We start from the raw sequence: 19,593 nt of genomic DNA, 5'->3' as shown, positions 1-19,593 counted from the left end.
GGTATAAAGAGGCCAGACCCCACTTCTCCTTTGCTGTCACTCGCTGTCATTGCTTTCACAGTCCTGAGAATGGCTTTCAGTACTAAGTTTCTCTCTGTAATAATGCATGTCTTGGAAAAGAAGATGAATGAGGACGAGGAGCAGCAGAAGGGTAAAAGGAGAACAGAGAAAACATAAGATGGTGTCAGGAAAGAGGACTGGACTAGCAGTCAGAAAAGTTGGGTGTAGGCCATTTCAAGTAATTGGATTTATAACTTTGGGTAAATCACTTCACTTATTCTCACTTTTCTAATCAGTAAAATGGGAATAATGCCTGCTCTCCCTACATTACAACATAGGCATGCTATGGAGCCTTTAAAAACTGTAAAACTTTATAAACTGTAAGGCATTATACTGATATGAAGAATTAATATCACTGTCCATGAATGTCCATTTCAGCAACTAGAGTTTACCTTGAAAAACTCTTAGGCAATAGGCTTTTTAGGCTATTAAATGAGATTTATGAAGGTCAAAGCCCTAGACCAACACTTGGCACATAAGAGGAGCTCAATAAATGAAGTTTAAGAATATTGTAATCAAGTAGGCACATGCAGATTACATGTAAACTCCATGCCAATATGTGATAAGCTTGCTGTTTTATCTACCTAGATGTAGGGAAATTCTAGTAAAAGTTCCTCAAAGGGGTTCCTGGATGAGGAAACGTGAGCTCAGGCTCTTCTCATGGCTGTTTGAAAGCCTGGGGCAGTGAGGAAAGTCCTCTACAGACCATCCCCTTTCAGGAAAGACTCAGAAGACCTTGCCATCATCATCTCACTGTGTGATCCAGCAGAGAATGGAAAACCCACTTTGCCAGACTGAAGACAGGAAGGAAGGAAGCTGGGGAGTTTGGGGCAAGTCCTGGAAAATATGGGATGCTGAGAGCATCCTTTTTTGGCACCCATGAGAAACTGACTTCTCCAAAGAAAGATTGCCTGATTTGTATGTCCTTGAATTGGACAGACTTGGGGTTACCAGGCCGAATGGGGATTGTGTGATGGAAGAAAGCTGGGTATGAGTGGGAAGGACAAAAAAGGGGAAAAGAGACGAAGGAACAAAAACACTCCAATATTTCTCCTTCTCCTAATGCCCCAGAATTCCAGGGGCTTCTAGGAGGCAGAGTAGTTGGAGGTGAGATAACTCCTGGAGGCCTCCTTCTGCCTCTAGGCTAGGTAGGAGATCCAGGAGGCAGGCAGCAATTTGGTGTTTTGCAGACAGTCCTGGGAGGACAGGCTCTGATACAGCTGGGGTGGATGTTCTAGGACCATCTCTTCTCAGCCTGGGTCCTCCCTTTAAATCAGGAGACATGATACTTGTTCAGAGCTCTGCATACCCATGACCTAACACGTCAGTGCTCTCAGCAGTCATGTGAGCTATGTGTGGTGTCATTTGCACTTCACCTTACAGATGAGGAGACAAAGCCTTGATGGGGAAGTGGCTTACACCAGGTCAAACAGCTAGTTAGTGGTGGAGCTGGGACTCAAACCCAAGGGCTCTTTCTGTAGTCGCAGGTCACTTCCTCTCTTTTCAAAGCTTCCATTTTTGAAGAGCTACAAGGAAAAGCGTGGAGATGTGTCAGCAAGCAGACAGGTTTAAATCATTAAAACCCTGGCAAGTGTAGTTAAATACACCATTAGTTGAAATATTTAAAGCAGTCAGAGGAGGCATTAATAAAATATCAAAATCAAAGGACATAAAATGGATAACTAATAAGAACCTGCTATATAAAAAAAATAAATTAAATTCAAAAAAAATCAAAGGGCATAGAAGTAGAGCCATATCATGCCACCTATAAATCTGGGTGACCCACCTTAGGAAGAGGTTTGCTCTCTGCCCTAAAATCGTCTTTCTGTCCAAAGGAAGGGCACAGAATCCCCAAAGTGAGTCTTAGACTCCTGGGCTCATAGCTTTTAAAGAACCCTGTGGCCCATTTCATTTTGTTACGGAGGAAACAGAAAATATCCTAGTCCACATTTTCCCTGCAGCCAGATGGCCAGCAGACAAGTAAGTTCCAGCAACTCAGTGAAGGAAGCTGATGTTTGGCAGTGGCTGAAGTTCTGGTATCTCAACCAAGGCGGCAGCTACCCCACTGTTTCTGGGCCTGGGTGACAAGACCTGTCTTTCCTGTCTGAGAATATGCTGGATTACATGTCAAGTAGTACTTTTCTGCAAGTATGAAAGGAGCAATGACACAGAAGACAGGAATGACCCTAGTTCTATGAAGGCTTTTGTAACAGCCTTCAGGACATATAAGGGGACAGCCAGATGACAGTTAAATGGAAAGGGAGAGGTCTGAGGGTTGATGTTAGAAGCCTGTGAGTCATTGGTTGTTGTCCAGGTGTGGGTTCAGGCCCAGAGCCCAGGAAGACATGCAAGGAGGAAACAGGTGCAGGTTTGGTGTTTTTCATTGGGGCCCAACTAGACACTTTGGGTGAACAGTGCACCATTTGGTGTGTCTGTCCTGGATTTGGCATCCCAGGACGTACCCAGTACAGGCCAGTAGAGCCTCCAGTGATTGTGACAGATAACCAAAAACAACCACACACATTTCCATTGCCTTCTGTAGGCCCTCCCCTGCCAGTCGAGAACCTCAGGCAGATTTGCCTATGTCCAGGGAGGTGCGGGGAATGGGAGAGCAAGTCTGGGAACCGTGATGATTTTTTATTGAAAATCCTCAAGGTTAGAAGTGAATGGCAGACTCTTTCATGTAGCACAGCTCAGGCATAACAATATAAACTCTCTAGGTGCCTGACTATTCTAAGATTCATTACAAAGTTTTTATTTAGTTTTATCTTTTATTGAAGTATAGTGGATTTACAATGTTGTGCCAACAAAGTTTTCATTAGTAATCAAAATAATTTAAAATAATCTGCCGAGTGTGAATGTTCAATTCTATTTCTGTCTCTTCAAGTTTTCTTCTAGTTCTTATCTCCATAAATGTATACCATGGAGTACAATACAGAGGGTTTTGTTTGACCCAGTTATTACTCTTCACCCCTTTTTTCTTTACTTGCAGGGCCCATGCGCTTCATTTCTGGGGCTTCCAGAGTATTTCACTGGGTGGACAGTCCACAGCTCAACAGTTATTTTGGGAGTGAGGGATGACTTTCAATAGATCAGAGTCTTGGGACTCTGAGTGAGACCCAAGCCACATGGGGAGATCTCTTGGCTTCCAGAGTGACAGTGTAGGCTGGTCAGAAAGTACCTCTGGCTTCAAAAGACAGGTCTCCAATCAGAAGCTACAGTCATCATAATAAGACAAGCCATGACTCAACCTGTGGTTCCACCGAATTCTCTCTGAATGAACTCATGATAAAAATTGTTTGGTCACTGCATGTAATTCCTGTTGTGTTTGTTTTTTTTGCAGACATTTATGGTGTTGAACAAAAAGAGAACAATCTACCGCTTCAGTGCCAAACGTGCCTTGTTCATTTTTGGGCCTTTCAATTCAATCAGAAGTTTAGCCATTAGAATTTCAGTCCATTCATATCCTTTTGTTGCTTCTTTTACCAAGTGCAGGTCATGTGAAGTGTGCAGAAGCCCTAGGGGTTCACATGTTTGTTGAGTGGAAATAGCTTATTCTTTTAAGAAATACTGGGTGAGTGGCCCTGCTGTATGGCAGGGCTGTGTTGGGACTGGCACCTGTCTGGGATCCTGTGGCCTCAGAGGAGACAGGTCAAAAGGCAGGCAATTTCTTAGTGAGATGGGCAGTCTGGAAGTGGGAGTGTGGAGAGGCTCTGTTGTGCTTTGGAGGTATCAAGAATGGCCTCCTGAAGAAAGGAACATCTAAGTTGAGACCCAAATAAAGGGTAAACTGGCAACCTGTGCACTGTGTTTAGCTGATAAATGAGTCGTGCTAGAACTACAGTGTTTAAAGCTTTTTTAGAAACACTTTCTAGTGTTAAAAGTCCAGATTTTCAGGGGGTGAGGAGACACCAGGCCGTTTTAGATGGGGGGAAGGGGTGTGTGAAAAAGACGTGGGTTGGTAGACGGAAGTACTCAGGAAAACGGGAAGGAATATCTATTTAAGTTGGGTTCCCTAGAAGCAGAGCCTGAGATGGGATTCTTATTTAAGTGATTTAGTGGGGGAGTGCTCTCTGGAAAAGGAAAAAGGGAAACAGCATGGAGCAAAAGGAGAAGCCAAGCAAGGACAGGGTCTCAGCTGAGCCCACATCAGACATCAGCCGGAGCCACGGGGATCTCCAGAGCATGAATCTATCACAGAGCTGCCCCGTCTGAAAGCCAGAGGCCCGGTTTCTGTAAATCTGTCGGTCAGACATGTGGAAAGGGAGTGTAGCCTTCCAGGGTGAAGAGGCTGCCATTCAGGCTGAGGACAGTTCTTCAAGGGAGGGGACAGCTGTGGGTTGTTCTCAGCCAACGCTCACAGTTAGAGGACAGATGCTCCTGCAGAAAAGGGGCCCTGCAGGGACCCCCACAGCCTCAACTACAATAACTAATGACACATGCCATCCTGCAGGGTAGCTGCCTTAACGGCCCTAGTCACATTGTTCAGCATGTTCATCATCTGCACCGTCATCATCAACTGCGTGTTCATGGCCATGACTCGTGGGAAGGACAGCGTTAACGTAGATACTGAGAGTGCGGAGTAAGTGTTTGTCCTGCGTGCATTTGTCCTATGTTTTTAAGCAAATAAACCTAAAAGAATTATGATTACCTCAGATTTTAGCTGTGGAGAGAAGAAAAAGTCACCCATAATCCCAGATCCCCAGCACAAATGCTGGCAGAGTCAGTTTCATTTTTGTATGTGTACACTTACAATTGTCTTTAAAGGCCTTTTAAACTTACATTTGTAATAAACAGCACACATACAGATTTTATGTCTAGTTTTAAGTGGTCTTCTTTGTCCTTATGTAGGCTTAATAGGAGCCCATTTTGATGCCTATACAATATTTCATCAGGTGACTATACCATAATTTACTTAACTACTCTCGTATTTTACTACTATAAATAGCATTGCAACAAGCATCTTTTGGTATAAAGCTACTTTAAAAAAATCATTATTTTCTTAGAATAGAGTCTTAGAAATGGGTTTACTAGCTAGACAACCATGGCCCTGACTGGACACCCTAACTATGGTTGAACTGACAGTGACACACCCCAGAGGGCCTGATTTGCCTGGTGGGTTGAGGTCTCCCTATCATGGAGATCTCAAGCCCTGCTTCCTGCTGGTGGGCATGGCTGTACTCCATAGCAGATGTCATTTTGGTCCACATATCCCACCACTGGCAGGCTTCTGCTGGAAAAGAGAGAATGGCAGGGTGGGAGGTGGAAGGCTAAATGGCTAGGCAGAAATAGCAGTCAGAGGTGGCTGTCTCATTTGCTTGAGATCTAGATGAAGACTTGCAGAATCCCACACATCTGCAATTATAGCCTTTTTTTCAAAATACCTATAATTTTATAAATTATACCTGAGTTTAAAAGATGGCATTTAAGGGCAGACATTAATTAACCTTCTGTGTTTATTTGTCACCTAAAAGGTGAGCAGTTTAGAAAAAAGCTGAAGCAGAAGTAGCTCTTGCCCAAGGCAGCCTCATGACCATTTCTGCTCTTGGACTTAGCTGCTTTGGGATTCTTCGCGTTCCCAAGACCTTAGTTCTTTAGCTTTGAGGGCTAACAATGGTTGGACATTCTACCAGAAAAGGTCCCCTTTTTTTTTTTTTTTTTTTTGCGGTAGGCGGGCCTCTCACTGTTGTGGCCTCTCCCGTTGCGGAGCACAGGCTCCGGACGCGCAGGCTCAGCGGCCATGGCTCACGGGCCCAGCCGCTCTGCGGCACGTGGGATCTTCCCGGACCGGGGCACGAACCCGTGTCCCCTGCATCGGCAGGCGGACTCTCAACCACTGCGCCACCAGGGAAGCCCGGGTCCACTTCTTTTACTCTGAACCAGCAGAGTGTTCAAAATCATTGTTTCTGTCCCAGATGTGGGACCAGTTTTTTTTGCGTGTGCGCCAACCAAGCATATTTTTATTGGGATTATAGCAAGAGAGCTAGAGTATTGTCTTTTGGAGGAGGAGGAAGGGGAAGAAGGGAAATAAATTAGAAGGCAGAACATGATGAAGGACTAAAGGAATAAAATGGAAATAGTTTTTTTAAAAATTGTGGTAAAATACACATTACATCACATTTGCCATCTTAATCACTTTTAGGTGTACAGATCAATGGTATTAAGTACATTCGCACAGACGTTCAACCATTACCACTCTCCATCTCCACAACTCTTTTAATTTTGCGAAACTGAAACTCTGTACTCATAAAACAATAACTCCCCATTCTGCCCTCCCCTCCAGTCCCCTGGAAACCACCATTATACTTTATGTCTCTGTGTATTTGATTACTCTAGGTGCTTCCTGTAAGTGGAATCATACCATATTTGTCTTTTTAAACTAGTTTATTTCCCTTAGTATATGACCTCAAGGTTCATCCATGTTGTCACATGTGACAGGATTTCTTTGTTTTCCTAGGCTCAATAATATTCCATTGCATATATATATATACCACATTTTATTAATCTATTCATCTGTCAATGGACATTTGGGTTGCTTCTACCTCTTGGCTATTGTGAATAGTGCTGCTGTGAACATGGGTGTGCAAATATCTCTTCAAGACTCTGCTTTCAGTTATTTTGTATATGTACCCAGAAGTGGGATTGCTGGATCATATGGTAATTAGATTTTTAATCTTTTGAAGAATCTCCATATTATTTTCCATGGTGGTTGCACCATTTTACAATCCCACCACTAGTGCACAAGGGTTTTAATCTCGCCACATCCTCACCAACACTTGTTCTTTTCTGCTTTTTTTAAAAAAGTAGCCAGCCTAATGAGTACGAGGTGATATCTCATTGTGGTTTTGATTTGCATTTCTCTGATGATTAGTGATATTGAACATCTTTTCATATGTCTTTTCATATGCTTGTTGGCAATTTGTATGTAATCTTTGGAAAAATGTCTATTCAAGTCATTTGGCCATTTTTAAGTGGATTATTTAATTTTTTGTTGTTGAGTTTGTAGGAGTTCTTCATATATTCCAAATATTAACCTCATCAGATATATGATTTGCAGATATTTTCTTCTAGGAGTCTTATAGTTTCAGGTCTTTTTTAAATATTCACAACATTTTTATTTATTTATTTGTTTATTTATTTATTTATTGGGTCTTCATTGCTGTGCACGGGCTTTCTCTAGTCACGGCAAACAGGGGCTACTCTTCGTTGCGATGCACGGGCTTCTCATTGCAGTGGCTTCCCTTGTTGTTGAGCAGGGGCTCTAGGCACGTGGGCTTCAGTAGCTGTGGCATGTGGGGTCAGTAGTTGTGGCTCGCTGGCTTTAGAGCGCAGGCTCAATAGTTGTGGCGCACGGGCTTAGCTGCTCTGCGGCATGTGGGATCTTCCCAGACCAGGGCTCGAACTGGTGTCCCCTGCATTGGCAGGCTGATTCTTAACCACTGCACCACCAGGGAAGTCCCTAGTTTCAGGTCTTACATTTAGCTCTAATCCATTTAGAATTAATTTTTGTACATGGTATAAGGTAACGGTCCAGCTTCATTCTTTTGCATGTGGATATTGTGCTTTCCCAACACCGTTTGTTGAAAAGACTGTCCATGTTGGCTGAAGCTTCTCTCAAGAATATGGCTGTGAAGCTAGGTGTTTAAAAGCAGCTTTACAACTTTATCCATGGGCCTCTTTCTCAGAAATCCCAAATACCAGAACTTGCTTGAGGACCTTACCTTTCTGAACTCTGATTTGCTAAGACAAGAATGTTAAATGTCACATTAAAATGGAATCTGACCTCATGAAGGTCATATCAGACAAATGGGCTCTCTCTTTTTCACATAGCTTATCATATTTCTTCTTGTTCTGAATGATTTGCTTTGTAGGTATATCTTCACTGGGATTTATATATTTGAAGCATTAGTTAAAATATTGGCAAGAGGTTTTATTCTGGATGAGTTTTCTTTCCTTCGAGATCCGTGGAACTGGCTGGACTCCATTGTCATTGCAACAGCGTAAGAGTGTTAAGATTTTTACCAAAGAGACTAGGGGTGGGAAAGAAGCCCCTTGGCTTCCAGCAGGGCCCTGTGTAGATCCACATGACTGGCTGAGTGCAGCCAAGTAAAGCCTAGAACTGTGAGTGCAGTGCTGGTTGACACTGAACTGCACCATGTAGCCAACTGACCAGAGGCCTTCACACACACAAATCCATTTCTGGCCGCACCGTGAGGCTTGTGGGATCTTAGTTCCCCAACCAGATGTTGAACCCAGGCTCATGGCCATGAAAGCACCAAGTGCTAACCACTGGACTGCCAGGGAATTCCTCACAAATCCATTTCTAGGCCAACACTCATGATCTTACTTTTTCAGCCATTTATTTACCAAACACTGACCTGTTATGGGGCCAGGCTCTGTGCCAGATATAGGGCTTGTGATAATGAAAAAAAAAATATCATGCATGGTTCTCACCCTGTTGGAGCTCGCAGGTCAGAGGGGAAGTGAGGCATTTAATGACCATTATAACCTGCAACAGTGAGTGCTAGCATAGGAGCTGTGCATGATTCCAGCTGTTAGAGCATGGAGGAGGAATTAAGGGGTCTAGAACATCTTTGTCTACTGAACGGTCACAAAGAGTTTCTCTCATGTTTTCTCCTAGAAGTGTTATTGTTTTGGCTCTTATGTTTAATTAAGTTTGTGGTCCATTTTGAGTTAGTTATTGTATATGGCATGAGGTTAGAGTTGAAGTTCTTCCTGAAGGAGAGGGCATCAATTTGGCATCCGAATGATGAGATTCCAAATTCATGAGTCAGCAAAATAAAAAGCAAGAGGGGCAATGGCCCATTGCCAGCACAATAATAATAAACCCAACCTTATTTAATTTGTGCCAGCCATTGTCTTAAGCACTTTGCATATATTTTTCTGTTTAATATTCATGAAAGCCCTTTGAAGTAGTTAGTATTAATTTCAGAGTTTTACATTTGAAGGTCAATGGTCAGGTGCTCCTGGTTATTGAGAGATGGTGTAGTATGTGGGCTCTGGAGCCAGACCGCCTAGGTTCCTTCTGGGCTTGGCCACCTGGTGAGACCTTATGGAAGTGTACTGGGGCCTGGAACTTGATAGCAAGTCAGTAAATGTTTAAGTTGATTTCTGTTATCCATGGATGTAGCCACAACTGCAGTGACTATTTCAAGGAATTCTCATCTATGTCCAAGTGTAAAGGTTAGCTGAGAGCAGCCTCCTGTGCAATCTGTGGTCCATAGGGTCCATAGCAATAGAGCACTAGTGGTATTGCCAGGTCCTGACGTGAAGGTGGGATTGGAAGGGGAGGTTGCAGATTTCATTCTGGTGGACACACACCTCAGGCTGTGCCTACTTGTGACCTTTGTGGAGATGTGCAGGGCAGACGCATGCCTGAACAAGCCTGGACTTTCCTTGTGCTTTGTCTTGTAGGTTTGTATCATATTCACCATATATCAAGGACAGCAGCATCAGTCTGTCATCCCTGCGTACCTTCCGAGTGTTCAGAGCTTTGAAAGCAATTTCAGTAATTTCAGGTAAGTCACTCTAACTTTCAACACTGGCTCTTAGCGGAAGAGAATAGTTAAAATTTCTCAATATGTCATGTAAACCACAAACTAACAAACTCTGCTTTATTCATTTATTTGATCATTCAACAAATATGTATTGAGCACCTAATATCCACTGTGCTAGCTGCTTGGGATATATCAATGAGCAAACAGGCAAAGGTCCCTGCCCTCATGGAGTTTACATTCTAGGTGGGGGGTTGGGAGACAGACTTAAGCAGTAACTATAATAAATGAGTAAATTATATAGCGTGCTGGAAAGTGACATATGCCATGGAAAAATAAAATGGAAAAGTAGGCGATGTGGTGGCTCTTGGAAGTCACGGGGGTTCATGGAAGCAGGTTGCAATTTTAGTGGGGTGGTTAGGATAGGTGTCATTGAGAAGGTGAGATGTGAGCAGATTTGAAGGTGGTGAGGGAGTTTCACAAGCAGATATATGGGAAAGAGTGTTCTGAGCATAGGAAGCAGCCAGTCTACAGACCGAGGACTATAAAACATGTGGGTGGGGCTGGAGCAGACAGAATGAGGGGCCAGGTGGTGGAGGAGGGACCACAGAGGTGAAGGGGAGGCACCTAAGTACCGGGAAGACTTGGGCTTTGCTCTGAGAGAAATGGGAGCCATGCAGGGGCTTTGAGCAGAGGAGCCATGACCTGACCCAGGCTTTAAAAGGATTACTCTGGCTGTTGTGTGGGGAACAGAATGTGCGGGAGCAAAGCAAAGCAGGAAGACCAGATAGGAGGCATGTTGGTCACCATGGAAATGTGCTGCTCAGATCTCCTGCTGCAGGGAGTGCAGTTGACTAATGGTCCCCGCTGCCCCCTCTCTGGATTCACCACTGCATTCATGTTCATGCCAAGATCACGCTTTCCCTGCATGTGGGGGCCGCTAGTGCAGGCCCACCCCTGAAGGGTATGGGACTCCTCTATGTGGGACTTTGGCTCAGCGGCTCCTCAGCAACCAGGGTGAGACTGTCTCACAGCAGCACTGCAGTCTGAGGCACTTCCTGTCTATCCTGCTTCCTTCCTGATCTCCTTTCCCAGGTGTCAGCCCTGTGTCACAGTCTGAGGCTCTCTTTGTCCCTCCACTCACTCCCTCCAGATTATTCCTCACAAGCATTTCCCCAAGAAATCTCTTGCAATCTGGTCTCAAAGTGTCTGCTTCTCAGAGGGCCCAAACTGACACAGGGGGCCACTGCCATAATCCAAGCAAGAGGTGGTGGTGCTCTCAGATCAGGCAGTGGAAGAGGAGTTGGTGAATGGTGGTCAGATTCTGTGTAAATTTGAAGGTGGAAACAGAACTTCCTGACAGGTTGATTGTATACATGATATGAGCAAAAGAAGAGTAAAGGATGAGTCAAGGTTTTTTGTCTGAGGGACTGGAAAGATGGAATCATCACTGAATGAGAAAAGGAAGTCTGTGAGAGAAGCAGGCCTTGGGGGTCAGATTAGGAATCAGCTTTGCATGTGTTCTGTTTGAGATGGCTGTGAGACATCCAAGTCAAAGTACCAAGTAGGCAATTAGATATGTGAGGCTGGAGTTCCAGGGCCACAGATATAATTTTGGAGATTATGAGCCTGTAGATGATATTTAGAGCCATGGAATCTGATGAGATTACCAAGAAAATGAGCATAGACGGAAAGTAGAAGAGGACAAAGGACTGAGTCCCAGGCACTGTAGACCTTAAAGGGGAGGGGAGAGAGGAGAAACCAGCAAAGGAGATGAGCAAGAGCCACCAGTAAAGGAGGAAAGAGAGCAAAAGTGGTCTCTTGGAAGCGAGGCAAGGAAGGAGCTCTGTGGATCAGGATGAAGCCAAGGACGGTGTTGTAAATATGAATTCCAGTTTATCAGAAATGAGGTTATTATGGCACAGTCTTCTCCTTCCCCTTTCCTCTCTTTCCTTTACCAAAAAAAACTTTATTAAAAAATATTCTCCCTCTGGACTCCTTCCTTCCCCCCTTCTTCTTCCCTTCTTCTTCTAGTCTCTTCTATCAAAACTCCAGGCAATTTGGATCTTTTTCATACAGAGGCAGTGGGTTATTTTTGGAAACTCCAGAAGAACAACTGCATAGTGATAAGCAGCTGGCAGTCAGAGGACACTTTACGTAGAACATGCCACTCTTTCTCTTCCTCTTTTGCAAGGTGGACCTTGGTTTCCCAGGTAGATTTAGGGGCTTTATGCCTGAGCTGAGTCCCTCATACTTCGCTTGGGTAAAATATACATTCAGGGAGACACTTAGCAGCTTTCATATTCCCTTCCTCATCTCTAAGCAGGTGAACATACTCTCCATTTTGACTCATGAAACGCGTGAGATCCCTGGATGCTTTTTGGAAGGAAGAGTATGAGATACAATCTTTTATGGGACTATGTAAGAATAATTCAGGAATCACAGCTATCTTTCATCCAAATCATCTTGCTTTGGAGAAGACTCGAGCCTCTTGTTACAGATGAAAAATCAGGCGTAGATGAGGTTACACTATTTTCGTGTTTGGTGCCCCTGACCATGCAGGGGAAACGTGATCTTGGCGTGAACATAAGTGCACTGGTGAATCCAGTGGATGTCCCAGCTTGGCCTGAAGTCTCCTCCTCATGTGGCATCATCCTTGGTGGAAGGTCATCTGCTGTGGGCTTGGCCTCCCATCAGATGCTGCTTTGTGTTCTCAAGTCTGCCATTCATGGTTTATGCTGATCAACCGAAACTTTGTCACTTAGTGTCATCCCACACATTACCGATGCCATCTGCTGGTTTATCTCTCCAGCTGTGCTGAGAGCAGAGCCTGTGACTCAGTGTTGTGCTGGGACTGACTTGTTCCAACTCCCCAGCAGACTGTGCACATCTTTTTCCAACTCTGCATCCAGGGACGTCATGTTGGTAGCTTGAAAACAGCTGGGGGAGAAGGGTGTATGGAGGGAGAAGAGGGATCTACACTCCGGAATTCAGCAAACAAGGACATCTGTAAATGCTGCACATGAAGACTTTCTCTGTCTCCCCTCCCCGCAAGAGCTGATTTTAAACATTTACCAACAGACTGCAAGACTATGTCCTTTTTATTTTGTAACTTTGGCAGCCTGACAGTGTACCATGGACATAGTACGTGCTTGGTAAATATATTTCTTGAATGAATTTTTTAAAACCCTTATAATAAGTAGTAATCTGAGTTTCTTTTCCTAAGACATCCTTATTATTTGGGTCCAGACAAAGCTCCTTCTTCCAGCTCCCTGACCCCCCAATTTAGCTATATCTCATGGCACCTCCTGTACCTTATAGTAGGTAATAGCTACCAAATGTGAAACACAGCTCTGCTCCTTCTCTCAGGAGGCCTCACTTTGGCCTTAATGCTGCCTGTGACCCCCAGCCGTGGAGGTGCCTGCACAACTGTCCTCAAGTTATGTCTTGTGTCTCTGTGGCATGTTTCTGCTCAAAGTCTTCTCACTTGCCCTTCAGAGCAACCCTGTGGCATCTGTAGAGCAGGATAAAGAGGCCGAGTCCTAGACCAGTGGACCACTCTGATGACCCATAGCTTCTAAGGCACAGCGTTATGGCCTCAGAATCCTAGGTCAGGCCAGTTTCTGATACCAGCATGCAGTCAGACAACTTTTGAGGCCTTGTTGCTCCCTCTCTGTTCCTTGCCTGTGTCTGGTGTGTGTGTGTGAGTGGGGGGCTTCTCCCCACATCTGTACGCTTCCTCAGGTCTGAAGGTCATTGTTGGGGCCTTGCTGCGCTCTGTGAAGAGGCTTGTCGATGTGATGATCCTGACTCTCTTTTGCCTCAGCATCTTCACCCTGGTAGGTCAGCAGCTCTTCATGGGAAATCTGAACCAGAAATGTGTGAGGAAAGACTGTGGCTCTGACTATAAAGGTAAACACCCCACCTTTCACTCCTTGGTTTGTGCATGGTTAGCTTTTATTTATCCCCACTCATATGTCTGCTGATCTGCATTACAGAGTGTCTTAGGATCAAGGGATGACTTGTCCCTCTAGGGTTCTCAAGTGGGCAGATGCATTTCTTAGAGAACTGACTCATTCTTTGGGTTTCCATGAAGAAGTAAAATCCTGAAGCCACATCTACAGGAGTGGTGTCATCTTCCATCTCTGCCCACTTCCTTGTCATGTTTTGCAGAAGTCTTCAGAGTGCCTGGCTTTGGCCAAAGGGGACCAGCAACTTCCCACAATGCCTGCCCCCACCCAAGTATTTTCTTCAATGATATTGCTCCTTTTATGTTGCACCCTCTCCACTCTGAGGTCAACCCTATATCAATTTCATGTGTCCTGAATTTTATGTGGCCATACTTTCTCCATGACTGTCCTGGTTTATGAGCTTCTCATGGGCTGACCCTGTGTCCAGCTTCTCCTAGGGGTGGTCTCTGGTTCAGTTCTATGTACTGAGAGGCAAAGTGGTGGTGGTGTTACTGCTTACTCCTCTTATTTCTCCTTCCTTCTCCTTTTCCCTCTTTTTCTCTTGCATCTTCCTGAGGGCTTAGGCGCTAGTTCCTCTCTGGATCATTTCATTGAGATCACTTTGATCACTTTGGTCATTTTGGAGGATTCTGAACCATCTGTTTCAAGCATAATCTGGCATATTTGCTATTCTTTTTCCTTTCAATGTTGTTTTTTCAAATCTGAATTTATAATTATTTCCTTCTCAGACGATTGCTTTGAAAAGAAAGATTCCACTGAATTCAGAATATGTGGCACATGGATGGAGAGCGGGTAAGATGTTTATACTCTTCATTCTATCTTCTTGAAGTGATGTGGCAGACAGTCTTTATCTAATGACTTGTAGAAGCAGTGGTGGTAGTTCTCAAACACTACTATTTCATGTGTCTAAGAAAGTTTATTTTATTTGGTTTTTTTAACATATTTATTTATTTGGTTGTGCTGGGTCTTAGTTGCAGCAGGCGGGCTCCTTAGTTGTGGCTCTCTAGCTCGTTAGTCGCAGCACGTGGGCTCCTTAGTTGTGGCGTGCGAAATCTTAGTTGCGGCATGCATGTGGGATTGGTTCCCCGATCAGAGAATGAACCCGAGGCCCCTGCACTGGGAGCACAGAGTTTTATCCACTGCGCCACCAGAGAAGTCCCTCTAAACAGGTTTAGATGTGCATTACTAAATTAAAAATTATTTCCAAGTGTTTAAAGCAGTTCTCTCTCCTAAATTATATTGAATTTGTATCTGATGAGAAACCTACTGAAAACATAGGGATATTTTGACATTATGGAGCGGATATTCAAGGCCATCAAAGGTAAGAAAGGATGTTGTGACTGAAAGCCCCATCTAGACGTATTTCCTGTTCAATGACATGGCCCTGATGGAAGACATCTCAGCACACGTCTTCTGTTTGTTGATCTGTGACCCCCACTGCCTCTAATTGCACACACTGTTGTATGTGTGTTCATACACATTCACTTCAACAGTTAGTAGCCCTCTGACCCTTTGGGGATACTGTTCCTTCTTCCAGGATATTAGTACTCTCTGTGGTGAGAGATTCATTCAGTGAAGGTTTATTGAGTGTATTTCAAATTAAGATAATATGCTAGGCACTTTGATGAAATAGACGACATTTATCTCCCAATAACAAATAGGTATCAAGGGCCAACGTTGTGCCAAGCTCTGTGTTAGGCCCTAGGAATCCAAGTACAAACAAAGGAGTGCTGCCCTCTTGAAATTGACATCTTTCAGGCAACAGAGATGTACAGTAAATTCTTGAAAGTGTGATGAATGTTGTAAGAAAGACCTGTAGATGCTGAGAGAGATAACAGAGATGTAACCCTGCCTGTAAAATTAAGGACGTCTTCTCGTGGTGGTCACAGATTCTGATTAGGTCAAACTCACAGACTTATTAGGTTTTAATACAGGGTTTATTGAGCTCTCTAGAATGATCCTCGGCAGGACATACTGCACCTACATCGTTTTCATTCAATGAGGAGCCCAACAGCTGTCACAACAGTGCTTCTTTGATCCATCATCCATGCAGGGCAGGTATGGTAACTATAAGCAAAATCCAAGGTGGGGTGGGCCATCTAAACATACAGATGCAGAAGCCTTAGTTTCCAACTGTGTGCCAGTCACAGCTCTCTCAGTCTAGGTATAGTCTCAAAGCTCAGGAGTTTTACAGTAAGCGAACTCCTAGTACATGACCTTCGACACTGATCATAACGTGGTAGTTTCCAAGGAGATGGCAGATCTGAGGTCACCTTCCCAGACAGGCCTCTGTTCAGGGCCCAGGCCTGGTTTTCAGCCTTTACTCACTGCCTCCTCTGAGGACTGACTGAGTGGTGACTACAACATGGATCTGAAGCATGAGTGGGAAGTTCTGGTGGATGAGAAGATAGAGCAAACGATTCCTGATGGTACAAATAGCAAGGATGAAAGCCTCAGGACATGAGGACATGCGGGGATAGTAAGAAGCCCAGAAGCTTGTTAGGCAGAGTGGCAGGAGACAGGAGCCAACCATGCAGGACCTGGTAGCCCATCACTGCTGAGGATTTTGACCTCAATCACAAAGGAAACAAGACCTGATCAGATTAGATACTTTTAAAACTCACTTATGTCTGCTACATGGAGAATGGATGGATAGAGTAGATGAAGCAGCCACTTAGGAGGCTATGTTAATACAGATGAGAGTCACGAAGCTGTTCAGTGGAGATGAAGAGAAATGGATGGATGAATCCCAAAGACGTTTAGGAGACAGAAAGAACAAGACTTGTGGATTGAAGAGGGGTGTTGGCATGTATATGTCTGTGCAAATGCACGTGTAGGATAGTGGTGAGAAGTGCAAAGGGGAGAATAGAAAAAAATCAATATAGAATTAAAAGATAAAGCAATGAAAGAGACAGAAAATATGAGAATAAATATCAATCCAGAAGTTTCAGCTTTTGACTAAGTAGGAATTCCAGAAATGGAGCACAGAAAAAGCAAAAGGGAGGAAATTAGCAAAGATAATACAGAGAATTTCCCTGGGATTAAAGATGCAAATACCTCAGTGGCCCATAAAGTAGCCAACACAATGAATGAAAAAGGACCATCTCAGGTGCATTATCATGGCATTTCAGAACCTTTGGGGAAAAAGATCTGAAAACCAAAGAGAAAAAGGTTACCCACAAAGGAACAGTATCAGAATCCTCAACAACAACATAGGGTTAATAGCTGAGCAGTGATTTTATGTTTCTGAAGAAAAACTATGTTCAACCCCAAATTCTATTTCTGGTCAAACTGTAACTCTCCTGTGAAGGCAGAGTAAAGATATACCCATATGTGCAAAGATCACCCAGTCTTCCTAAAAAGCTACTTGAGGTTTGGTCCAGAAAAATGAGGGAGTAAAACTTAGAAAGAGCAATACGAAAGAGCCAAGAAAAAATGTATCTGACGCAGGAGACCCAATGACACAGGCCATGATATTTTCCATGAAGAGTGATATAAGTAGTGGTGAGGTAGGGTGGGATGTTGGAAAACCCTTATCTACCACAGCAGAAAGCTAGTCAACAAAGACTAAAACTGATAAATCAAATACCAGGATAAGCATTTTAAAAAATTATAGTATAGTTGAATCTCAATATCATATTAGTTTCAGGTGTACAATATGGTGATTCAATATTTTCATAAATTATACTCTAAAGTTATTGTAAAATATTGGCTATATTCCTGTGCTGTGTAATATATCCTTGTAGCCTATTTATTTATTTATTATTATTTTTTGTGGTACGCGGGCCTCTCACTGTTGTGGCCTCTCCCGTTGTGGAGCACAGGCTCCGGACGCGCAGGCTCAGCGGCCATGGCTCACGGGCCCAGCCGCTCTGCGGCACGTGGGATCCTCCTGGACCAGGGCACGAACCCGTGTCCACTGCATCGGCAGGCGGACTCTCAACCACTGCGCCACCAGGGAAGTCCCCTATTTATTCTATACATAGTAGTTTGTACCTCTTAATCCCCTACCTCTATTTTGCTCCTCCCCCCTTCCCTACTGGAAACCACTAGTTTATTCTCTATATATTTAATTCTGTTTCTGTTTTGTTATATTCATTTGTTTCATTTTTTAGATTCCATGCATAAGTGATAACATTCAGTATATGTCTTTCTCTGTTTGACTTATTTCACTTAGCATAACACCCTCTAGGTCCATCCACACTGTTGCAAATGGCAAAATTTCATTCTTTTTTATGGCTGAGTAATATTCCATTGTATGTATATACACCACATCTTTTCTATTTTTTATATAGGAGTATAGTTTATTCACAATGTTGTGTTAGTTTCAGGTGTAAAGCAAAGTGATTTAATTATACATATTCATACATCTAATCTTTTTCAGTTTCTTTTCCCATATAGGTTATTAAAGAGTATTGAGTATAGTTCCCTGTGCTCTACAGCAGGTCCTTTTTGAATATCTATTTTATGTACGGTAGTGTGTATATGTTAATCCCAACCTCCTAACTTATCCCTCCCCCCGACCTCTTCCCCTTTGGTAGCCATGTTTGTTTTCTAAGTCTGTGAGTCTGTTTCTGTTTTGTAAATAAGTTCATTTGTATCATTTTTTTAGATTCCACATAAGTGATATCATACGATATTTGTCTTACTCTGTCTGACTTATTTCACTTAGTATGATAATCTCTAGGTCCATCCATGTTGCTGCAAATGACATTATTTCATTCTTTTTTATACCACATCTTTTTTATCCATTCATCTGTTGGTGGACACTTTGGTTGCATCCATATCTTGGCTATTGTTAATAATGCTTCTATGAACATTAGGGTGCATGTATCTTTTTGAATAGTGTTTTCATTTTCTTCAGCTATATACCCAGCAGTGGAATTGCTGGATCATATGGTAATTCTATTTTTTTTGTGTGATACGCGGGCCTCTCACTGTTGTGGCCTCTCCTGTTGCGGAGCACTCCAGATGTGCAGGCTCAGCGGCCATGTCTCACGGGCCCAGCCGCTCTGCGGCATGTGGGATCTTCCCAGACCGGGGCATGAACCTGTGTCCCCTGCATCGGCAGGCGGACTCTGAACCACTGCGCCACCAGGGAAGCCCTATTTTTAATTTTTTGAGGAACCCCATATTGTTTTCCACAGTGGCTGCACTAATTTACATTCCCACCAACAGTGTACGAGTCTTCCTTTTTCTCCACATTCCTGCCAACATTTGTTATTTGTAGACTTTTTGATCGTAGCCATTCTGACAGGTTTGAGGTCGTATCTCATTGTGGTTTTGATTTGCATTTCTCTAACAGCATTGTTCTGCATCTTTCCATGTGCCCGTTAGCCATCTGTATGTCTTCTTTGAAAAATGTCTATTCAGGTCTTCTGCCATTTTTTAATCAGGTTGTTTGTTTTTTTTGATAGAGTTGTGTGAGCTGTTTATATATTTTGGATATTAACCCCTTATCGGTCATATCATTTGCAAATATTTTCACTCATCTAGTAGGTTGTCTTTTCATTTTGTCAGTGATTTCCTTTGCTGTGCAAAACTTTTTAAGATTAATTAGTTTGTTTATTTTTGCTTTTGCTTCCTATGCCTTAGAAGAAAGATCAAAAAAATATTGCTATGATTTATGTCAAAGAGTGTTCTGCCTATGTTTTCTTCTAGGAGTTTTATGGTTTCTGGTCTTACATTTAGGTCTTTAATCTGTTTTGAGTTTAATTTTGTATATGGTTTGAGAAAATGTTTTAATTTCATTCTTTTCCATGTAGCTGTCCAGTTTTCCCATCACATTTATTGAAGAGACTGTCCTTTTCCCATTGTATATTCTTTCCTCCTTTATTGTAGATTAATTGACCATAAGTACGTGAGTTTATTTCTGAGCTCTGTATTCTATTCCATTGATCTGTGTCTATTTTTGTGCCAATACCATGCTGTTTTGGTTACTGTAGCTTTGTAGTGTAGTCTGAGGTCAGGGAACATGATATTCCCAGCTTTGTTCTTTTTTCTCAAGATTGCTTTTGCTCTTCAGGGTCTTTTGTGGTTCCATATAA

General features: G+C 43.2%; 1 protein-coding gene across 3 annotated transcripts in view; it reads left to right on the top strand.

Moving 5' to 3' along the window:
- The window catches only part of SCN11A (sodium voltage-gated channel alpha subunit 11), a 71,910-nt gene that overhangs the window by 358 nt on the left and 51,959 nt on the right, over positions 1 to 19,593 (top strand). The window contains exons 2-7 of one of the 3 annotated variants that reach the window (XM_024768951.1): positions 3,404 to 3,522; positions 4,541 to 4,642; positions 7,932 to 8,060; positions 9,496 to 9,599; positions 13,320 to 13,487; positions 14,275 to 14,338. In XM_024768951.1, the coding sequence (XP_024624719.1) occupies positions 3,404 to 3,522; positions 4,541 to 4,642; positions 7,932 to 8,060; positions 9,496 to 9,599; positions 13,320 to 13,487; positions 14,275 to 14,338 (686 nt within the window). Of the gene's footprint in view, positions 1 to 3,403; positions 3,523 to 4,540; positions 4,643 to 7,931; positions 8,061 to 9,495; positions 9,600 to 12,571; positions 12,731 to 13,319; positions 13,488 to 14,274; positions 14,339 to 19,593 lie in introns of those variants that run through there. The other 2 variants (XM_024768949.1, XM_024768950.1) reach the window with 2 other exon arrangements.

Source organism: Neophocaena asiaeorientalis, unplaced genomic scaffold, assembly GCF_003031525.2.
Source record: "Neophocaena asiaeorientalis asiaeorientalis breed wild unplaced genomic scaffold, Neophocaena_asiaeorientalis_V1.1 scaffold1058, whole genome shotgun sequence".
NCBI lineage: Eukaryota > Metazoa > Chordata > Mammalia > Artiodactyla > Phocoenidae > Neophocaena > Neophocaena asiaeorientalis.
Note: the sequence above shows the minus strand (reverse complement) of the source record. Positions and strands in the feature narration are given on the sequence as shown.